Source organism: Pteronotus mesoamericanus, unplaced genomic scaffold, assembly GCF_021234165.1.
Source record: "Pteronotus mesoamericanus isolate MK-2021 breed Mesoamerican mustached bat unplaced genomic scaffold, CSHL_Meso_final scaffold_85, whole genome shotgun sequence".
Classification (NCBI taxonomy): Eukaryota; Metazoa; Chordata; class Mammalia; order Chiroptera; family Mormoopidae; genus Pteronotus; species Pteronotus mesoamericanus.
The window spans coordinates 36,500,925-36,518,250 of record NW_026555329.1 but is presented as its reverse complement, the minus strand read 5'-3'; the positions used below and the strand labels follow the sequence as shown (position 1 = coordinate 36,518,250).

The following is a 17,326-nucleotide window of genomic DNA, read 5'->3' as shown; positions in this document are numbered from 1 at the left end:
TCAATGGGAGGGACTTATCCAGTCAGTCTGTTGCAAGGGCTGGCTGTGACTACTTACCACCAACCTCTGCCTTATGTGGAGGATCAGCTATGCAGGGTTAGAGTGGTAGTGCTACAACATGGTCTGTAGCTGTCCACTGGGTGTGCAGGCTCTGAAGTTTCCCCAGGTGGTGCAGGCTAAGGTCAGCCACCGCCCCTGTTCTGCTTGGGACCACCTAGCCTGAGCTACAAAGCAATCTGTAGATGGCTACTTTTTGTGCTGGGCTTGGAGGTTTCCTGGTAAAGCCAAGCTATGATCCAAGGCTTCCTGATGCTAGTGCCAGGCCTAGGGCCACTTAGCAAGATGTATAGGGGCTGGGGTCTTGCTGAGGCTTGCTGTTGTTTGTCTGCAGGATTCAGAGAGATGTGAAGAATGAGCCCAGAGAAACCATTCATATAGAAAAGCCACTGTTATCAGCTTGGGTGGGCCTGTACATTGGGTGGGACAGAGCCTGAAGAATCACCAGGGTGGGGCAAACCATTAAGCCAGGTTGGTCAATAGAGTCTCAGATATGGCACTCACCTGCCAGCTCTGTGGCTCTGTTGGGGAGGAGGGCTCAGGAAAGGAACAAGGGCCTCTTCTGATCTTTTTGTCAGGGAGATAGCTGTCCTCCAGCTTTCACCCTGATGCCAGACACTTCAGTTCCTTCTCATATACCACTGGTGCCTTTTAAGCTGCTACCCTGGTGCTGGAGCTCAGAGGGAGTAAGTCTGTGTGTGGGCCCATTAAAAGGATCTGCCTGGGAATTCAGCAGTTATGACTCAATCCCCACTGGTTTTTATAGCCAGAAGTTATGGGGAATTTATCTTCTTGGCACTGGAACCTTGGGCTGGGAGGCCTAATATGGAGCTAGGATCCCTTGCTCCTGAGATATCCCTCCTGAATTTTTATCCTCCACATGTGAATGCGGGACCAGCCTGTTCTGTGTCTCCAAGTCTCTACCCTTCCACCTCTCCTACCAATCTGGCTGGATGTAGTTTCTTTAGTTCCATAGTTGTACTTCCATTCAGCTTGATTTTTTGATGGTTCTGAGTGATGGTTGTTCTATAGTTGAGTTGTAATTTTGATACGGTGTGCAAAGAGGTGAGCCGTGTTTACATACACCTGCATCTTGTCCAGAACTCTTAAATGACTATTCATAACAAGTTTATGTTTAACTCATCAAAATATTTACCCACTACTATTTGCTAAATAAACCAGCATCTTATTTTCCATTGTGATTATCTTCTTATTATTGTTAAGAATTAAGGTCAATTCCTTGGTCTTTCCTCATATCTAATAAAAATTCCAGTTGACTCATAATAAGGAAAAAATCACAATAATTAAAGCTGGTATTGACTCCCAAATTTCCAATATATTATGGAAATTACACTTTAAAACTCTCCTAGTCATGTTATTAAACTCGCAAATTAGAATTTTCCTGAAGTAGTCTTTGCTTCACATCAGTATATTCTAAAGTGCTTTCTACTCCTCTCCATATAGTTTATCTTTTCATGGCACACTCAGTTGTGCACTGAGCCACAGATTGCAAATATATCTATATATTCTGCCATTTGTTTTTCTAAAAGGCATCCAAATTGGAAAGGAAGTGGTAAAACCATCTTTATTCACAGATGACATGATTTTGTACATAGAGAACTACAAAGATTCCACCAAGAAACTAAAACAACTGATAAATGAATTCAACAAAGTAGCAGGATACAAAATTAATATCCAGAAATTAGTTGCATTTTTATATGCCAATAACAAACTAACAAAAAGTAAAATCAATAAAACAATCCCATTCACAATTTTTTCAAAAGAACAAAATACATAAGAATAAACTTAACCAGGATGTAAAAGACTCGTACTTGGAAAATTATAAAACACTAAAGAAAGAAACTGAAGAAGCTACAAATAAGTGGAAGCACATACCATGTTCGTGGATAGGAAGAATTCACATCTTTAAAATGTCCATACTACCCAAAGCAATCTAGAGTTTCAACACAATCAAGATTCCAATAACATATTTCACATAACTAGAACTAATATTTCAAAAATTTATATGGAACCACTAAAGACTTTGTGTAGCAACAGCAATCCTGAGAAAGAGGAATAAAGTCAGAGGAACTATGCTACCTAATATCAAACTATAGTATACATCTATAGTAATCAAAACAGCATGGTATTGGAACAAAAACAGACACACAGATCAATGGAACAGAATACAGAGCCCAGAAACCTACACCTTTATAATCAATTAATATTCGACAGAGGGGGCAAGCACATACAATGGACTAAAGAGTTTTAAATAAATGGTATTGGGAAAATTGGACAGATACCTACAGGAAATGAAACTAGACCACCTTCTTACACAACACACAATAATAAGTTCAAAATGGATGAAAGACTTAAATGTTAGACCCAAAACCATAACAATCCTAGGAGAAAACATAGGCAGCAAAATCTCAGACATTGCATGTAGCAATATTTTTTCTGCTATATCTCCTCAGGCAAGGAAAACAAAAGAAAAAAATAAACAAATGGGACTACATCAAACTAAAATGTTTTTGCACAGCAAAGGAAACCATCAAAAAAATAAAAAGACAACCCACAGAATGGAAGGACATATTCATCAATATATCTCATAAGGGGTTAATATCTAAAATTTATAAAGAATTTTAAAAACTCAACACCAAAAAAAATTCAATTAAAAAATAGGGCAAAGGACCTGAATAGACACTTCTCCAAAAAGGACATACAAATGGCTAATAGACATACAAAAAGATAATCAATATCACTAATTATCAGAGAGATGCAAATTAAAACCACAATGAGATACCATCTCATACCCATCAGAATGGCTATTATCAATAAATCAACAAACAACAACTGCTGGCGAGGATATGGGGAAAAGGGAACCCTTTTGCACTGTTGGTTGGAATGCAGGCTGGTGCAGCCACTATGGAAAGTAGTATGGAGATATCTCAAAAAATTAAAAATGGATCTGCCTTTTGAACCAGCAATCCCACTTCGGGGAATATATCCAAAGGAACTCAAAACAGTAATTTGAAAGAATGTCCTATTTTCTTTGTAGCATTATTTACAATCACCAAGATATGGAAGCAGCCCAAGTATCCATCAATAGATGACTGGATGAAAGAATTATGGGACATTTACACAATGGAATACTACTTGGCCATAAAAGAAGAAAATTTTACCCTTTACAACAATATTGATGGACCTGGAGAACATTATGCCATGTGAAATAAGCCAGTCAGAGAAAGACAAACACCATATGATTTTGCTCATGTGTGTAATCTAATGAACAAACTGAATTAACAAGGAAAATGAGTACAGACTTAGAGAGCAGGATGACAGCTAGTGGGCAGGGAGGTTAGAGGGTGGAGGGATTGAGCAAAAAGGAAAAAGGACCCATGGACATGGACAACAGTGTGGTGATTGCTAGAGGGAGGGGGTATAAGGGAAGTAAAATGTAATGTTAAAAAAAAACGATAAAGATTAAATTCAAAATAAATAAAAAATAAAATTTAAAAAAACAGAAAATTAAAATGAAAACTGTCCTCACTGGGGGTACACATTCTTTGTTCTGAATCTAGGGAAGTCCTTAAAATGCTGTGGCAGAGGAGAAACCCCTCTATGGTCATTCCATAACTGAACTTGGGATGGATAAGAGACTCTTTGAGGCAAGATCTTGCTTCCTCACACTTCTCAGCACCAGCCATTGGTAAGAACTGGTGTTGGTTCTGAGTGCCGAGTCTGCCCTTGAGCAAATCCCAGTCTTGTCACCTTTTAAGAGCACCTGCATCATAGCTCTGCACACACAGGGCCACTCTTCTGATAAGGCCTGGCAGGCTCCCTGGTGGGACAAGGAAGAACACATCTCCACAATGCCCACAAAGGAAAAATGGGAAACCTGGAAGACATATCCTCATCTGTCTGGATTGCTCCTGAAGGCATATAAGGAAAGCCAACCTGGAACAAGGTGCCTGTTCTTATTTAAAAAAAAAAAAAAAAAAAAGCCTGATCTTTTGATTCTTACATAAAAATTCAATTTTGAATAATGTAATTTTTTTCATGAGAAATTAAATGATAAGGGAAAATTTGCATCAGAAAAAGACTCCATAAGGAATTAGGCTGTCAAGTAATAACCATTGTCCAAAGAATTTTGGAAGAATTCCTCTAGCATGATTGCTGCTGATGCCACAGCCAATGAGAAAGATGAGCTAGTATGGCTTTCAAGTATATGGCATTCACTTCTCACCATGGCATGTGGAAAATTTTATTTCACTCCTTTCTCCTTTCATTCTTTGTCCCATTAACCATTCACTTTTCAAAAATGCATTAACTCAGCATACCTTCTACATACCAGACATACACATACTACTGTGTGTCAGGATAGAGCAATAATAATAATAACACAAGAACAGTAACTAAACCTAACTCTCAAATTCAAATAGTCCTTGTTTGCTATGCGCTGGGCAGTGTTCTCAGTATATACATTAGGTTATTTAATTCTCTCTTTTATTGTTATTTTATTACAGTTGTCCCAATTTTTTCCCCTTTGCCCTCTCCGCCCATCCTCCCCCCACTCCTGCAGTCAGTTCCCATGCTGTTGTCCATGGGTCATTCATACCTGTTCTTTGTCTAGTCTCTTCCCCTTCTTTCCGCCATTATCCCCCACCCCCATCCCCTCTTGTCATTGTCAATCTGTTCCATGTTTCCATGCCTGTCTTGTACCAATCTCCTGATGTAAGGACAGCTATATGCCCCCGTTTCAGATTAGCGACTAAAGTACAAGATTAACTTCTCAGGTCACAGAGTCAGTAAATGTCAGAATCAGCGTGCAAATTTACATCTTTTTATTCCTTTGTCCACGATCTTGACCTCTATGCTATATGAAGAAAATCAGACATGGCTTTGTGGAACTTTCAATGTTCTAGAGAAGACAGACATTAAACAAACAAACACACAAGCACATCTTATCTCAAATACTGATAAGATATATAAAAAAGAGCAAAGTGCTATGAAATAGAATTGTATAACATTACAAAGACTAGTTTTGCAAGCTAAGAAATGCAATGATTATTATCTCTGGTGATTATTCATATAAATGACAAAGTTATAAAATGTAAGACAGCAAGCTGGTTAAAAAGAGCTGGAGAAAACTAAGGCTGGGAGGCCAAGGAAAGTGACTAGTAATTCAGCCCTTCACCCCTGCCAGAGAGCCTTGCCATTTTGGTGGTCCTTCTTGCTGGTATGCTCAGAATAACAAAATATAAAGGATCTGGCAAATGTAATCCCTTCTCCTATCCTTATCTCTTCTGAATAAGGAAATTCAACCTGGATCAGGTGCCCCTTCTTCACACCTGAAAGTGAGTAATCCCTTAGCCTTTGACCAAGAAGTACATGGTAAATGTCTTAAAAAACAAACAAACAAAAAAAACCCTTAATTTCTGATTTAATGTTTTTGTTTATTTAAAAAAAAGAAAAAGACTTCTTTGGCACATAATGGCTAGCAAGATCCTCTGGAAACAATTCAAGATAAGGCTTAGCGTCAGTAAAACAAACAAAACACCTTTATAAGACTTGGAAACAGACTAAAATATTGTTTAAAGACCAAACCAGGGAAGCAGAAAATCAAGTTCCCAGAGCAACAAAATTTCTTCTCATCCTGAGTATTTTTTTTAAATCTGCACTTTATTGCCCTACACAACCAATTAAAGATCTACCTCTTTTCCTTTAGTGTTAGAGAAATCAAACAGAAAGAAGAAAGTCTGTCTTCTCTTCTCAAAATGCTGTCTCTCTGTAATCTGGAAATTTTGCATCTTTGATTTTTGTTATTTATTTTATGTATTATTTTTATGTCTGCAGTCTTTATATCAGGCATGACCCATTAGAATAGGATTATGTCCAATAACGATGTGACTCTTAGCTCCTAATTCTATGGTTTCACTCCACTGAGATTAATAATGATTTAGAGGGGAGCGCGAGAGGAAGATGGAAGGTGTTCATAACAGCACTGTTAATCCATGTGCTTCATGCGTCTAGATAAAAAAGCAACACCATTTCCAGGTCCTATAAACTGAGCACTTTTTTCTAGTTTATTGTTCAGAATCATAAAAAGAATAATTCTTGATGTTGTATCGACACAAGAAAATCTCCTGCCTCATCATTTTATTGTGTCATTTCATATGGGATTTTATATTCTACATGGCTTTAACTGATGAAGTTACTATATTACAATACCTAGTTAACTAAATACACAAGTTAATCATTTGACTTTCAATGAGGGTTAAACAGTCTCTAATAAGCAAATGGTACATTAAGTCTTATCTTTCATAGTTAGCACATTATACTTGAGATTGGCCTTGGTGTGGTTAAAAGTATGAAAAGTCTTCTTAACATTAAAAAGAAATAGTCTAAATGTCAGAAACTAAACTTTGAAAGTAACTTACAATACAGTATGTTAAATTTCTTGTTGTGTCATGAGACTTAAAAACAAAACTCCCCAAACCACGTTGTGTGAACATTCTGCAGAAATATATTCTGTATCCCATTTCTTTAAAAAAATCTGTGAATGTAATTGACTTTGATTCTCAGTTGCTCCATTGTCATTATCCACTTTAATTCATAGACTTCATTAATAAAGTTATGCATTTCCGCGGTTTATCTAGAAATAAAATACCAGATAAATTGCCAATAAAGGCTTTAAAAAGTATGCCTAGAACTTAATGATCTGTACTGCTCCAAAAATGAAGTAAATGCCCTTGCATTTTTTTTAGGACAAAGGCTATCATCTCATTTTACATTGACATATAGGAAACAAGGTAGTATATTTATGCAAAATTTGTGAAAACAAAACATTATATTTTACTACCCCAGAATAAATTATTTTTGTGTACTCTATTCTAGGATAAGGAAGGAAAAAAATATTGTAATAGTTGCAGTCTGAATTAACTTCAAGACTGGTATATCTTTTAAAAAGATAGTTGTCTTTCTTTTTAAAGAAAAAAAACTTTGGTTTAGATACAAAAATCTCATTAAAATAAAATGTTTAGAAATATGTTGTTGAGAAATCACTGGCAAATTACTGTCAGACCTCTGAAAAACAATCTAATTTGAATCACCAGTCTAAATAGGTCATTTAACTTAGAAAAATTAAAATGAGCTGTGCAGGGTCAACTCTTTTTCTAAAACATCTGCATCCTCAATGTCCTATTGTCTTCCAAGTCAAATAGAATTAAGTGTCAAGAACAAATATAATAACATTAATTTATTCCAAATCTTAAAGTTTGTCTGCAAGTGAAATGACCATAAAAGTTTACATTATATATAAAAACATTGTGTGTGTGTGTGTGTGTGTGTGTGGCAGGGGACTTCAAAAATTTGGGAGTGGAAGGACAGAAGGAAAAGCAAAGAACTCTTACATTTCAGTAGGTCAGTGATATGTGGGGTGCAGGGTCCTCTACTTGTGCTCTGTCCTTGCCTTTCACATGGGGCATGTCCACAGTTCACGCCAAATCAAAATCAGCTCAGACATACTTAATACAAAGCAAATACTTCCATTCTAGTTTAGTCTCCCACAAGCTTCTCATATCAAACTATCGCTATAAGATCATGAACCTTATCTTTCGCACCCAGCGCCTTTAAGGACTTAATCATCCTAGGACACTCTGGTAAACTTGGGGATCAAATCCCTACCCTTAGAACACCTTCCACAGTATATGCATAACTACAAAATCTTGAAGAGAACATCTTTGAAATATGAAACAATCGAATAAAATGAAGCACAAATGAAAGAAATTGGCTGCTTGAGACATCTTCTGTTCCTCCACACGAGACCATCCATAAAATCAAAAAGACCCCGACAATGCTGGAAAAAGAGGGTGTCAAGTGCTGGTGAGTGGGGTCTGACCTAGCAGGCAGGACACCCAGGGTGGCTGGCAAAGAGGGAATCAGCTCCAGGGCAGGTAGAGAAAGCGGTCAGTTTTGCTTCACGATTCCCCATGGCCACCAGGAAATGCACCCAAAGCTTTCTGGGTTAATAGTAACTTTGATTCTTAGAAAAAAAATACTTCCATATTATCCAGCCAGCAGCAGTCTATCACCAACAGGCAAGCAGTGATCAGAGATGCTAATGAAACAGGTTTTGCTCTCAGCCCATCTTCCTAACGCCACTTCCCATAAATGAGACCTTGATTCCCTCAAGACCTCTCTCGGTTTAAAGATGGAATGGAAGCACCTCTGCTCTCTCGAGGAAGCAAACTGAAGACTTGACATCGGGGAGTTGTTAAGGTACATTCTAAGCTACATTTTTCTTCAAAGGGTCAAGCCCAAAACAATTAAGATGTATTCATTTCCACATGCACGATAAAATTTTTATAACTGCCCGGCACAGAGAGAAACAATTTCACTCCAGCCACTACCACCCTCCTCGTGGGCCAATGACAGAAACCGTCCCAGACAGGGACAGAGCAGGCTGACTCTCCTTCCACTACAACCTCTCCAAATCCGCTTTTCGCCTCGCTGTCAGTCCCTCCTTAGTCCTTCATCAGGCGACCTGAAGCGGCAGCTTCTGCCCATCTTTAGTTCTGAGTGGACTCCGCGCAGCAACCGCCCTGCCTCCGGCGGGTCCCTCTGCGCGGCGTCCCCGCACCTGGGAGGTTCTCCAAGCCCTGGGACAAGAGGCTCCTGCAGGGTCTGGGGAAGCCCGGGGTTTCCGGCCTCCCAGGGCTCCCGCCACCCACACCCCCACGCCCAAGCGGATGAAGTTGCTCGGCACCCCGCGGCGCACCCAGCCGGGGTCCCTCCCACTCCCGCCCCTCCAACTCGGACTCCCGGGGGACCCCCGCCTCCGCGGAGGTGAGCGCGCACTCACCGGAGGTGAGCTGCATCCAGGCACAGATCTTGTACACGGTCGCCGTGTTGCAGAAAAAGAAGAGGGTAAAGCATATGATGCAGGCGATGATGAGCATCATGGAGAGGCCGATGAAGAAGGAGGCGGCTTTGAAGGCGCCCGAGGGCAGCGTGGAGAAGTCCGTGAAGCTGCCCCTGCAGGTCAGCTCCCGGGAGAAGCCGTTGCCGATGCAGTAGTGGAAGAGCCCGAAATAACCGGCTTGCGGGGTGTCCACGCCGTCGCCGATCCAGTAGGGCTGGATGAAGCACACCACGTTGACGATGGCAAAGCAAACGGTGAAGATGGCCCACAGCACGCCGATGGCCCGCGAGTTCCGCACATAGTTGGTGTGGTACAGCTTCGCAGCCTCCTGAGCCGGCAGCATCGCGGCGGCGGCTCCGGGCATTCTCCCCCTCCTTCTCCTTCTCCTCCTCCTCCTCCCGGTCCTCCGCCTCCCCCGCCTCTCCGCGCTCAGGAGACACACTCGCGGAGCCTCACGCTGCAACTCCCCTGCCGCCGCCTCAGCCCAGCAGCGCCAGTTTCAGAGTCTGCATCCTCGCTCAGGAAGGAGGGCGGGGGAGCGCCGAGCACCCCTCCGGCTCCCGGCACAGCCTCGCGGCCCCCCTTCCTCCCTCCCTCCCTCCCGGCCGGGGCTCCAGCCCTTCTCACCACCCCACCCCTCTTCCCGCCGCCGCTGCAGCTGCTGCAGCTGAAGGCGACAAATCCCGCGCGGGGCAGTGTGGCGCCCGAGCTCCGGCACCCCCACCGTGCTTCGCGCCTTCCGCCCCTCCCCCTTCGCTCCCGGTTCGCACCGACGGCTGCCCCCGGGCGTGGAGGACCTCGCGGCCCTAGGACGCCCCTCACGTGGCGGGCAGGCCTGGAGCTGGCGAAGGGGAATCTAAAGAGGAGACAGGAACGCCCACCGGGATCCTGCAGGCGATCCCGGGATCCTGGTTGGTGTTAGGGGCCAGGAGCACGAGGCGGAATCTGGGAGCATTTCAGCTCCGCACAGCAACGTGCTTCGACCTCTGCATCTTTGCAGAGACGCGCGGGGCAGAGCGGCAGGTGCTGGGGAGAGAGGCCAAGGGAGAGCAGACGTACTGCCCCCGAGACACTGCCTCATTACAACCACAGAACTGCCCCTGGCCAACTCCTCGGTTGCCTCGGGTCGGCGAGGCAGGAACGGGAGAAGTTGGGCAGGAGCTGGCAGACAACACTGTAAAAGACATACCTCAAGGGTGGTCTCATATCTGCTCAACTGAGCTGGTTTCCTCTTTGTGTTTTCCCCCTTCTCTGCAGCCAGATGAACTGTTGCAGAGCAATGCCCCATATATTCCCTTCAGTCAGGTCACTTTCCCCACAAATCCTGCCATAAACGGGACTTCTGGGGCATGAAAGTGACTGGGTCACTGAAATAGTTTGAAAACATTGGGTAGGTTGGCCAGTGTTACATTTCTTACACAAATATTCATTGTGCTGGGTGCTAAGAGTACAATAAGGAAGAGAGGTTATAGTTTTGATTTTCCAGGTGTTTCTCCCTGGCCCACAATGCAAAGCTCCAGTAACCAGCATTGTTTTCAGAGTAATTTCGACTGAATTATCCATACACAATTCCTTACATTTGCAGGTGGCACTGTTGTTTTATACCTGCACTTTTGTGCTGTTTTCCTCGTCTTAATATGCTCTCTTTCCAGTCTTTCTATTGCTCTGTTAATAGCCCCTGCCTTTCAAACTCAATTTTTTTTATCCCCATTAGTTACTTGCTTGGTTCCTTCTGATTCTGAATGAGTATTAGAATTAATTAATTAATTAATTAATTAGTAAAAGACACCAGAAACAAAAACATGTAATCTCCACTCAAAACAAGAGAACCAAAATGTTCCATAGCAGCAGCAGATTTTGGTAACAAACTCATTTTGGACCATATGACTGCTAACTTCTCTGAGCAGAAAGGAGAGAATTCTGTTAGAATTTGGACCCCCAAGTCTACATACACTTAATTGCACAGTTTATTATAATGCAAAAACATATGTAAACTTCTTAACAGCATCTTGCCATGATGCCCAATATGCCCACCTTCTTACTATAGCAGTGAGAGACATGAGATGCCAGGTTAAAATGAAACTATCAGGAACGAGTAAGAAAGCTTAGAATGGTTCTGTTTGGGGGTTGGAGAAGGGTGTGTATTCAGCTAAGTAAATGACTATTACATGGAAGAGGGGTCATACTCTAAGTGATAAGACCATCCAGGTCCCTCATCTGATAACCTGAAGATTTGAGATTGTATGAGGAAAGAGTAGAAAGAGGAATGTAGAACACACAATATAATGAAGGGACTGATACTTGGAAAGAATTTAAAAGGGTGACTGTCGGAATGTGATATTCGGCTTTTCCTATAGGTATGAAATGTAGGTATTACAGTTCAAGGTCCATTAGGTAGGACTTTGTAAAGAATTAAACAGTAGATGAGTATTATAAGTTTATATAACTAAGAATTTCGTGTAAGTATGGTTGTAGAGACTCAGAAGATCTTTAAACAAAATCAAGACATTTGGGGGAGGTGGGGAGGATGACCTAAATACGAGCTGGCCCAATATAACATTTGCAAGTCTCTAAAAATATAATTTGTGATGATGCATTATTAGTGCATTGGTGGAAGTGAAAGGTCAGAACTTCTGTTAAGTTTGTATTAATTCCTCTAAATTTGCTGGTAAATCAGAAAATCAGAAGAGTTTTGACATGGAAGGAGGAAGAGGAAAGGTGAGAATAATCGGATTTATGGGGCCATCTGGCAGGCCATGTGTCCCAAGCACAGAGAAAGCTTTACAGCATGAACTGACAATAATTTCTAGGGACTGTCCCAAGCCCTCACATCTCCAAACCTGCTTGCATGAAGTGATCATTCCTTAAAATCAATGCTTAAAAGAGATCTTACTATTCCCATGGAGTGGTCGAGATGGAAGTTTGCTGAGAGGGGAAAGGCTGAGAATCAAAAAGGCTACTTTAGACCTCAGTGCTTAAATTGCCTTTATAGGACAAAGAAAAGACTGGTGAGTGACTCAGATTCAAATGTTGTGATTCAAAGAGCTTTTCTATTTGAGTCATGCCCAAGGAAATCCTTATTTTTAATCTAGGTTTGAAATTGCTTCTCAGTTCGTGCTCAGAATCACTATGCCAAGCAGTACGCTCAAAGTATCCCCTCTTTTCAAGAGCAACTATCTAAAGTGATCCCATGGATTTCCCCTTGAGGCGAGGAATCAGTGAGGGATAAACTGAACCCTGCCAATGGCTCTTCTTCCTACCTTTATCTTGCCCTGCACTACAACAGATTTCCAGAATGAAGCAGGGTCTCCCAAAACTTGGAATTAGGGATGAGCTAGAACACCTGTAAACTTTTCAATCCTCATCGATGAATGCAGATGTCCTACGTCTTTCCAAATCCCTCTGCTGCCCACTTCTAACTTTGTCATCAGCAACCAGAAACACCAGAGGTAAAACTGTCCCTACCCTGAATCTAAAGCCTTGTCTGGCACCAGGAGTTCAGACAGCTCAGCACGTGGACAACTAATCACATTCATCAAATGTGATGTGACAAGGAAAGCTGATTTTGGGAGGAGGAAATAATAAAACTAGCCTGATTCATGCTAAGAAGTTACTATTGATAGAAAAGTATTTTGAAACTATAATATGATTCATATGTGCTAAATAACTAGTGGAGTTTACTGTCATTGACAGCATTGAATTAGAAACACTGAATACTCAAATCTCCAACCTCACTGTTAAAAATGTTTTTCTCTTACTGCCACACAGTCAGTAGCAAGACCCATTCTTTTCTCTAACTGTGTCTTAATGTTAGGACTATAAAAGAGAAAACAACAGAAAGTTGGACCGGGTGACACTACTAATAAATTCTGAATGAGTTAAAGAACTAAATGTTTTGACCTCAAACTAATCTGTGATAGCTTGGGAGAGTGCGAAAGCGAGGGAAGGCAAGAGACTAGGGATCCAGACTCAGCACCCTCTCTGCGTAACTGTGAGAGTCTAAGGATCTTGGGGCTTGATTTTCTCATCTCTAGAATTATGGTGAGGGAGAGACCAGGTTGGATGAATTCTAAGGTCGCTTTCTGCACTAAAATTCTGTCCTCTTCTACAAAGATTATTCCAGAGTGACTTTGCAAAATAAATAAATAAGTAAATAACAAAACCCAGTACTCGAAAAAAAAAATGATGGAAGACTTCACAAGAGATATTAGACTTTGGTGATGCAGATATTTTATTTAAAATTGAAAATCCCTTCTGAAATCAAATTATAGTATTTCAGGTATGGGTACTTAGTGGTCTCAGGTGAATCATTGGTATGACCTTGGGATATAGAGAAAGAGATGGTTTCTAAAATCTGTTACCTAATTGATTTCTGGGGCTATTACTAAGGTCCGTATCAGATCCCACTTCAGAATATAAAAATTCTAATAATGAAGCTCTTTTCACTCACCAAGGGTTTTCTTCTGCCTCTCCCTCACCTTAGTTTTCTTTTAGGGCTTTTCAGAAACACCTCTTAGTTAATCAGTCACAAGATTAGCAGTGGCAATCAGACAGATTGAGTGTTTTAAGACCCCTGCAAATAAGGATCAAATAGATCACAAGGCTCTGATTTCATTGCACCTTAGCCTGTACCACTTTGCAAAGACATGTGAGCTCCACACATGAAAAAAAGAAAAGAAATAGGAATATTAGTCATTCCCCTTTTGTCTCTGTTTTGAATTGGATTCTGTGTAAGTCACCCCTTTTATAAGTCCTTTTCACTTTTCCAGAACCTATCTAAAAGCATAAGTTGTTTTCTCATAAGACTGATCACCTCCATAGCCTATGCTAGAAAAACCATATTTCTGTTAACCTTGTAAGTCCTTGATGATTTCAGAACAGTTCTGTCTGAAGGTAAATAGTGACCTCTATTGAGTAAAATATTATGGAAGCATGATCATCACTTCAGGATGAATTTTTAAGTCTATAATGGGGCGATATAATATTAAAGTTTTAAGTTCAGTATGTAGGTTCTCTTTTCATTCAATCTAGTACTAGATGATCTTTCTGATCTTCAAAAAAAAAAATTCTATGTGCTGTTCATCTGAATCCGCTTCATGCAGTTTCCCATACAAGGTGCACCTTGATTGAAAATTAAAGCCTTCGTTTGGAACATCTACCCCAGTACCTTTAATTTGGGGCTTGTATTTGAAACCACTACCAGAATTGTCTGCTGAAGTCATCTCTATCCACAAAACTTGTCTTTCCTGCAATCACCTGACTCTCCCAAACCTCAGCTTCAGCTTTTCTGATAATCTCCTCAAGCCACAGAGCACGTATGTTAAGTCTTATAACCCCAAACGCCCATCTACATGTGAAGGAAACCCATCCCAATGCTTTCCTTTACTGCTATAGTGACACAAAAATATTAATCTTGATAGATCCATGCTTTTGTTGAGGAGGTGCACTATTATGCCTAAATTTATTAACATTTGCTGCAGAAGTAACACAAACACTCAATGGTTTTATTTCTAATCCACACCACATGATGGTGCTGGTTGGCTAAGGTCCTACTCCAGGCAGCTGGCCTGACTGCAGGTCTGCTGGTATTCTTATCCTGAGGTACACGCTGAAGGGGCAGCCCTTATCTGGAACATGCTTTTGGCATAAGGACAGGAGTATAAGAGACTGAGACAAATTACAAAACTTTACCTAAAACTGCTCAGATGCAGCATGCAGCCTATCATCTCATATTCCATAGGCCAAAACATATCATATGAAGAAGCCAAAAGTCAATGTGTTAGGGATGTAAAATCCCTTTACAGGAAACAAATAAGTGAAAAATCGAGAACTTCAATCAATCTGCTACATGCATTCCCTAAGAAAACTTTAACTCCAACTTACTTTTCAAATGTTTCCTGGGAAGAACATTTGATTTATGCTTAAAGACAATTCATCCTACTTACTCTTTTATTGAAGACTCTACCTCTATTTGGTATTTTTATTAATGGAAAAATTAATAAGCAGAAAATATGCCCCATTAGGAGCTAAATTTATAATGAATTTCTAACACTATTTAGACATGATATATGATTCTGCCTAGCAAGGTGTGTCTGATCAGAAATGGCATTTAGTTTCAAAGTAGATAAAACTTATATTACCTTGTGAATTCTCACAAGCCTATAGTATTTTCCAAACTTAAGTATACATCCTTTTAAAGAACAAAACACCTTATTGTACTTATTGTACCTTGTGAATTCTCACAAGCCTATAGTATTTTCCAAACTTAAATATACATCCTTTTAAAGAACAAAACACCTTATTGTACTTATAGTAATGACTTATAAAATTATTATTTTAATGTTACCTAAAAGTACAGAGTAAATAGTAAAAGCATAAAACTTAATTTTATTGACTTTCAGTCATGGTAGCATGAAGAAACAAGGGCATTCACTCACCCAAAACAAATATAAAACTGAATGAAATTTTCAATACAGCCATTTTAAGGCCCTGAAGTTTGACCAAAAGCAAACAACAAATTGGAAGTATTTATTCATGAGGAACTTCTGGAATTTGGATAAAAATAGTGGGACTCTGTGGTTTTCTTGCTTGCAGTAGATCCCTTCCTTCTTACCCCCAGCTCAGTCAGCATATTGTTTTAATGGCACAGACTAGTGCTAACCACCACAAGCTCCTGCTGGAGGAGGAAGTCTTCATTCAGAATAGAGGACAAAAGTCCATGCCAAACAACAGTATGGAAATTAGAAAGCACAATTTGAAATGAGTGTGGAAAACCATTACTCTCTTAGCCTGGGGTCCCACTTGGGACAAGCAGTGGAGAAGTCAGAAACTTAATGAAAATAAGAGAGCCATAGAGAAGCTAGAAAAACCCTCTACACATTCCTGGCAAACTGAGGAATGACATGGACGCTCAGGGGAGACAAAAAAGAATTTGGTGGAAAGTAAAACTTGAGGAAGACTTGAGAAACACCTGAATCCACTGTCAGAGGAAAGAAACCTGATCAGTTTCATGCATTTGAGCATAACAACTGTCCAAATCATAGTCTGAGTGCTAAGCTATGCAGACTTGGAAGAAACCTTTAGGAACCCAGGATAAAATATTGATATAAGAATAATAACTTAAAAAGAAAAGAAAAAAACTTAAGTACAGATGTCAACAGCCACATACCATGAGGGAGACAGATTCTTTAGGACCAGGTAAGTTACTGAAAAAATCCCTTGGAGGGGGGTAGAAATCAAGATCTATAATTGCTATAATGTATTATCTTAAAACATTCACTATTGACAAAAAAAAAAATTACATGTCCAAGTAGGTCAACAGCTCTGAAGTAAAATAAACACAAAGACATCCATATCTAGATATATCATAGTTAAACTACTGAAATACTGAAAACAGCAAGAAAAAATTCATGGAACATTGGAATGACAGTATAATACATGGCTAGTTTCCCATTTAGAAACAACGGAGGCCAGCAGCATTGAGATGACACATTCAAAATGTTAAAAGGAAAAATAACTGTAAACCAAAAGTTCTGTATTCAGGACAACTGTCCTTCAAAACAAAATATCAGCAGTTTTAAAAAAGGAACAAACTATCGATGCATGCAATAACCTGGATGAATCTCCAGGGAATTATGCTGTGTGAAAAAAAGAAAGGCAATTCCAGATTATATACAGTATGATTCTATTTATGTAACATTGTTAAAATAACAATTATAGCAATGGAGAACAGACTAACAGCTGCTAAGGGTTAAGGAGGGGCTAGGTATAGCCTTAAAAAGGCAACTGTGACTGGGAAGGATCCTTGTACTTATGGAAATGACCTGGATCTTGACTGTATCAATGTCAATATCCTAACTGCATTACTGTGCTATGGTTTTCTGAAATGTTACCAATTGGGAGAAACTGGATAAAAGGCACACAAGAATCTCTTTGTATTATCTCTTATAATTGCATGTGAATCTACATTTATATCAAAATAAAAAGTTTAATTTTAAGAATTATCTGTAAAAACGAACATATACAAATACATATTTTATTTTATTGTTCAAATACATTTGTCTCCATTTTCCCATCACCACTTTTTCCTGCCCCATCCACACTTACCTCACACCTTCAATCTTTCCCTACTTTGGCTTTGTCCCTGGGCCCTTTATATATGTTCCTTGACTTGACCCTTCCCCTTCTTTTTTCCATTACCCCCCCTCCTCCTCTCCTCTCCTTACTCTCAGTTTGTTTTTTCTTTCAGTGTTGCTGGTTATATTTTACTTGTTTGTTTTGTTGATTAGGTTCCACTTATAGGTGAGATCATATTGTATTTGTCTTTTGCCCTCTGGCTTATTTTGC

General features: G+C 40.2%; 1 protein-coding gene across 1 annotated transcript in view; it reads right to left on the bottom strand.

Annotated features, from left to right (window-relative positions):
- The window catches only part of LHFPL3 (LHFPL tetraspan subfamily member 3), a 412,058-nt gene extending 402,714 nt beyond the window's left edge, over positions 1–9,344 (bottom strand). The window contains exon 1 of the mRNA XM_054564195.1: positions 8,921–9,344. Within this exon, the coding sequence (XP_054420170.1) occupies positions 8,921–9,344 (424 nt within the window). The remainder of the gene's footprint in view (positions 1–8,920) is intronic.
- Between the last annotated feature and the right edge of the window lie 7,982 nt (positions 9,345–17,326).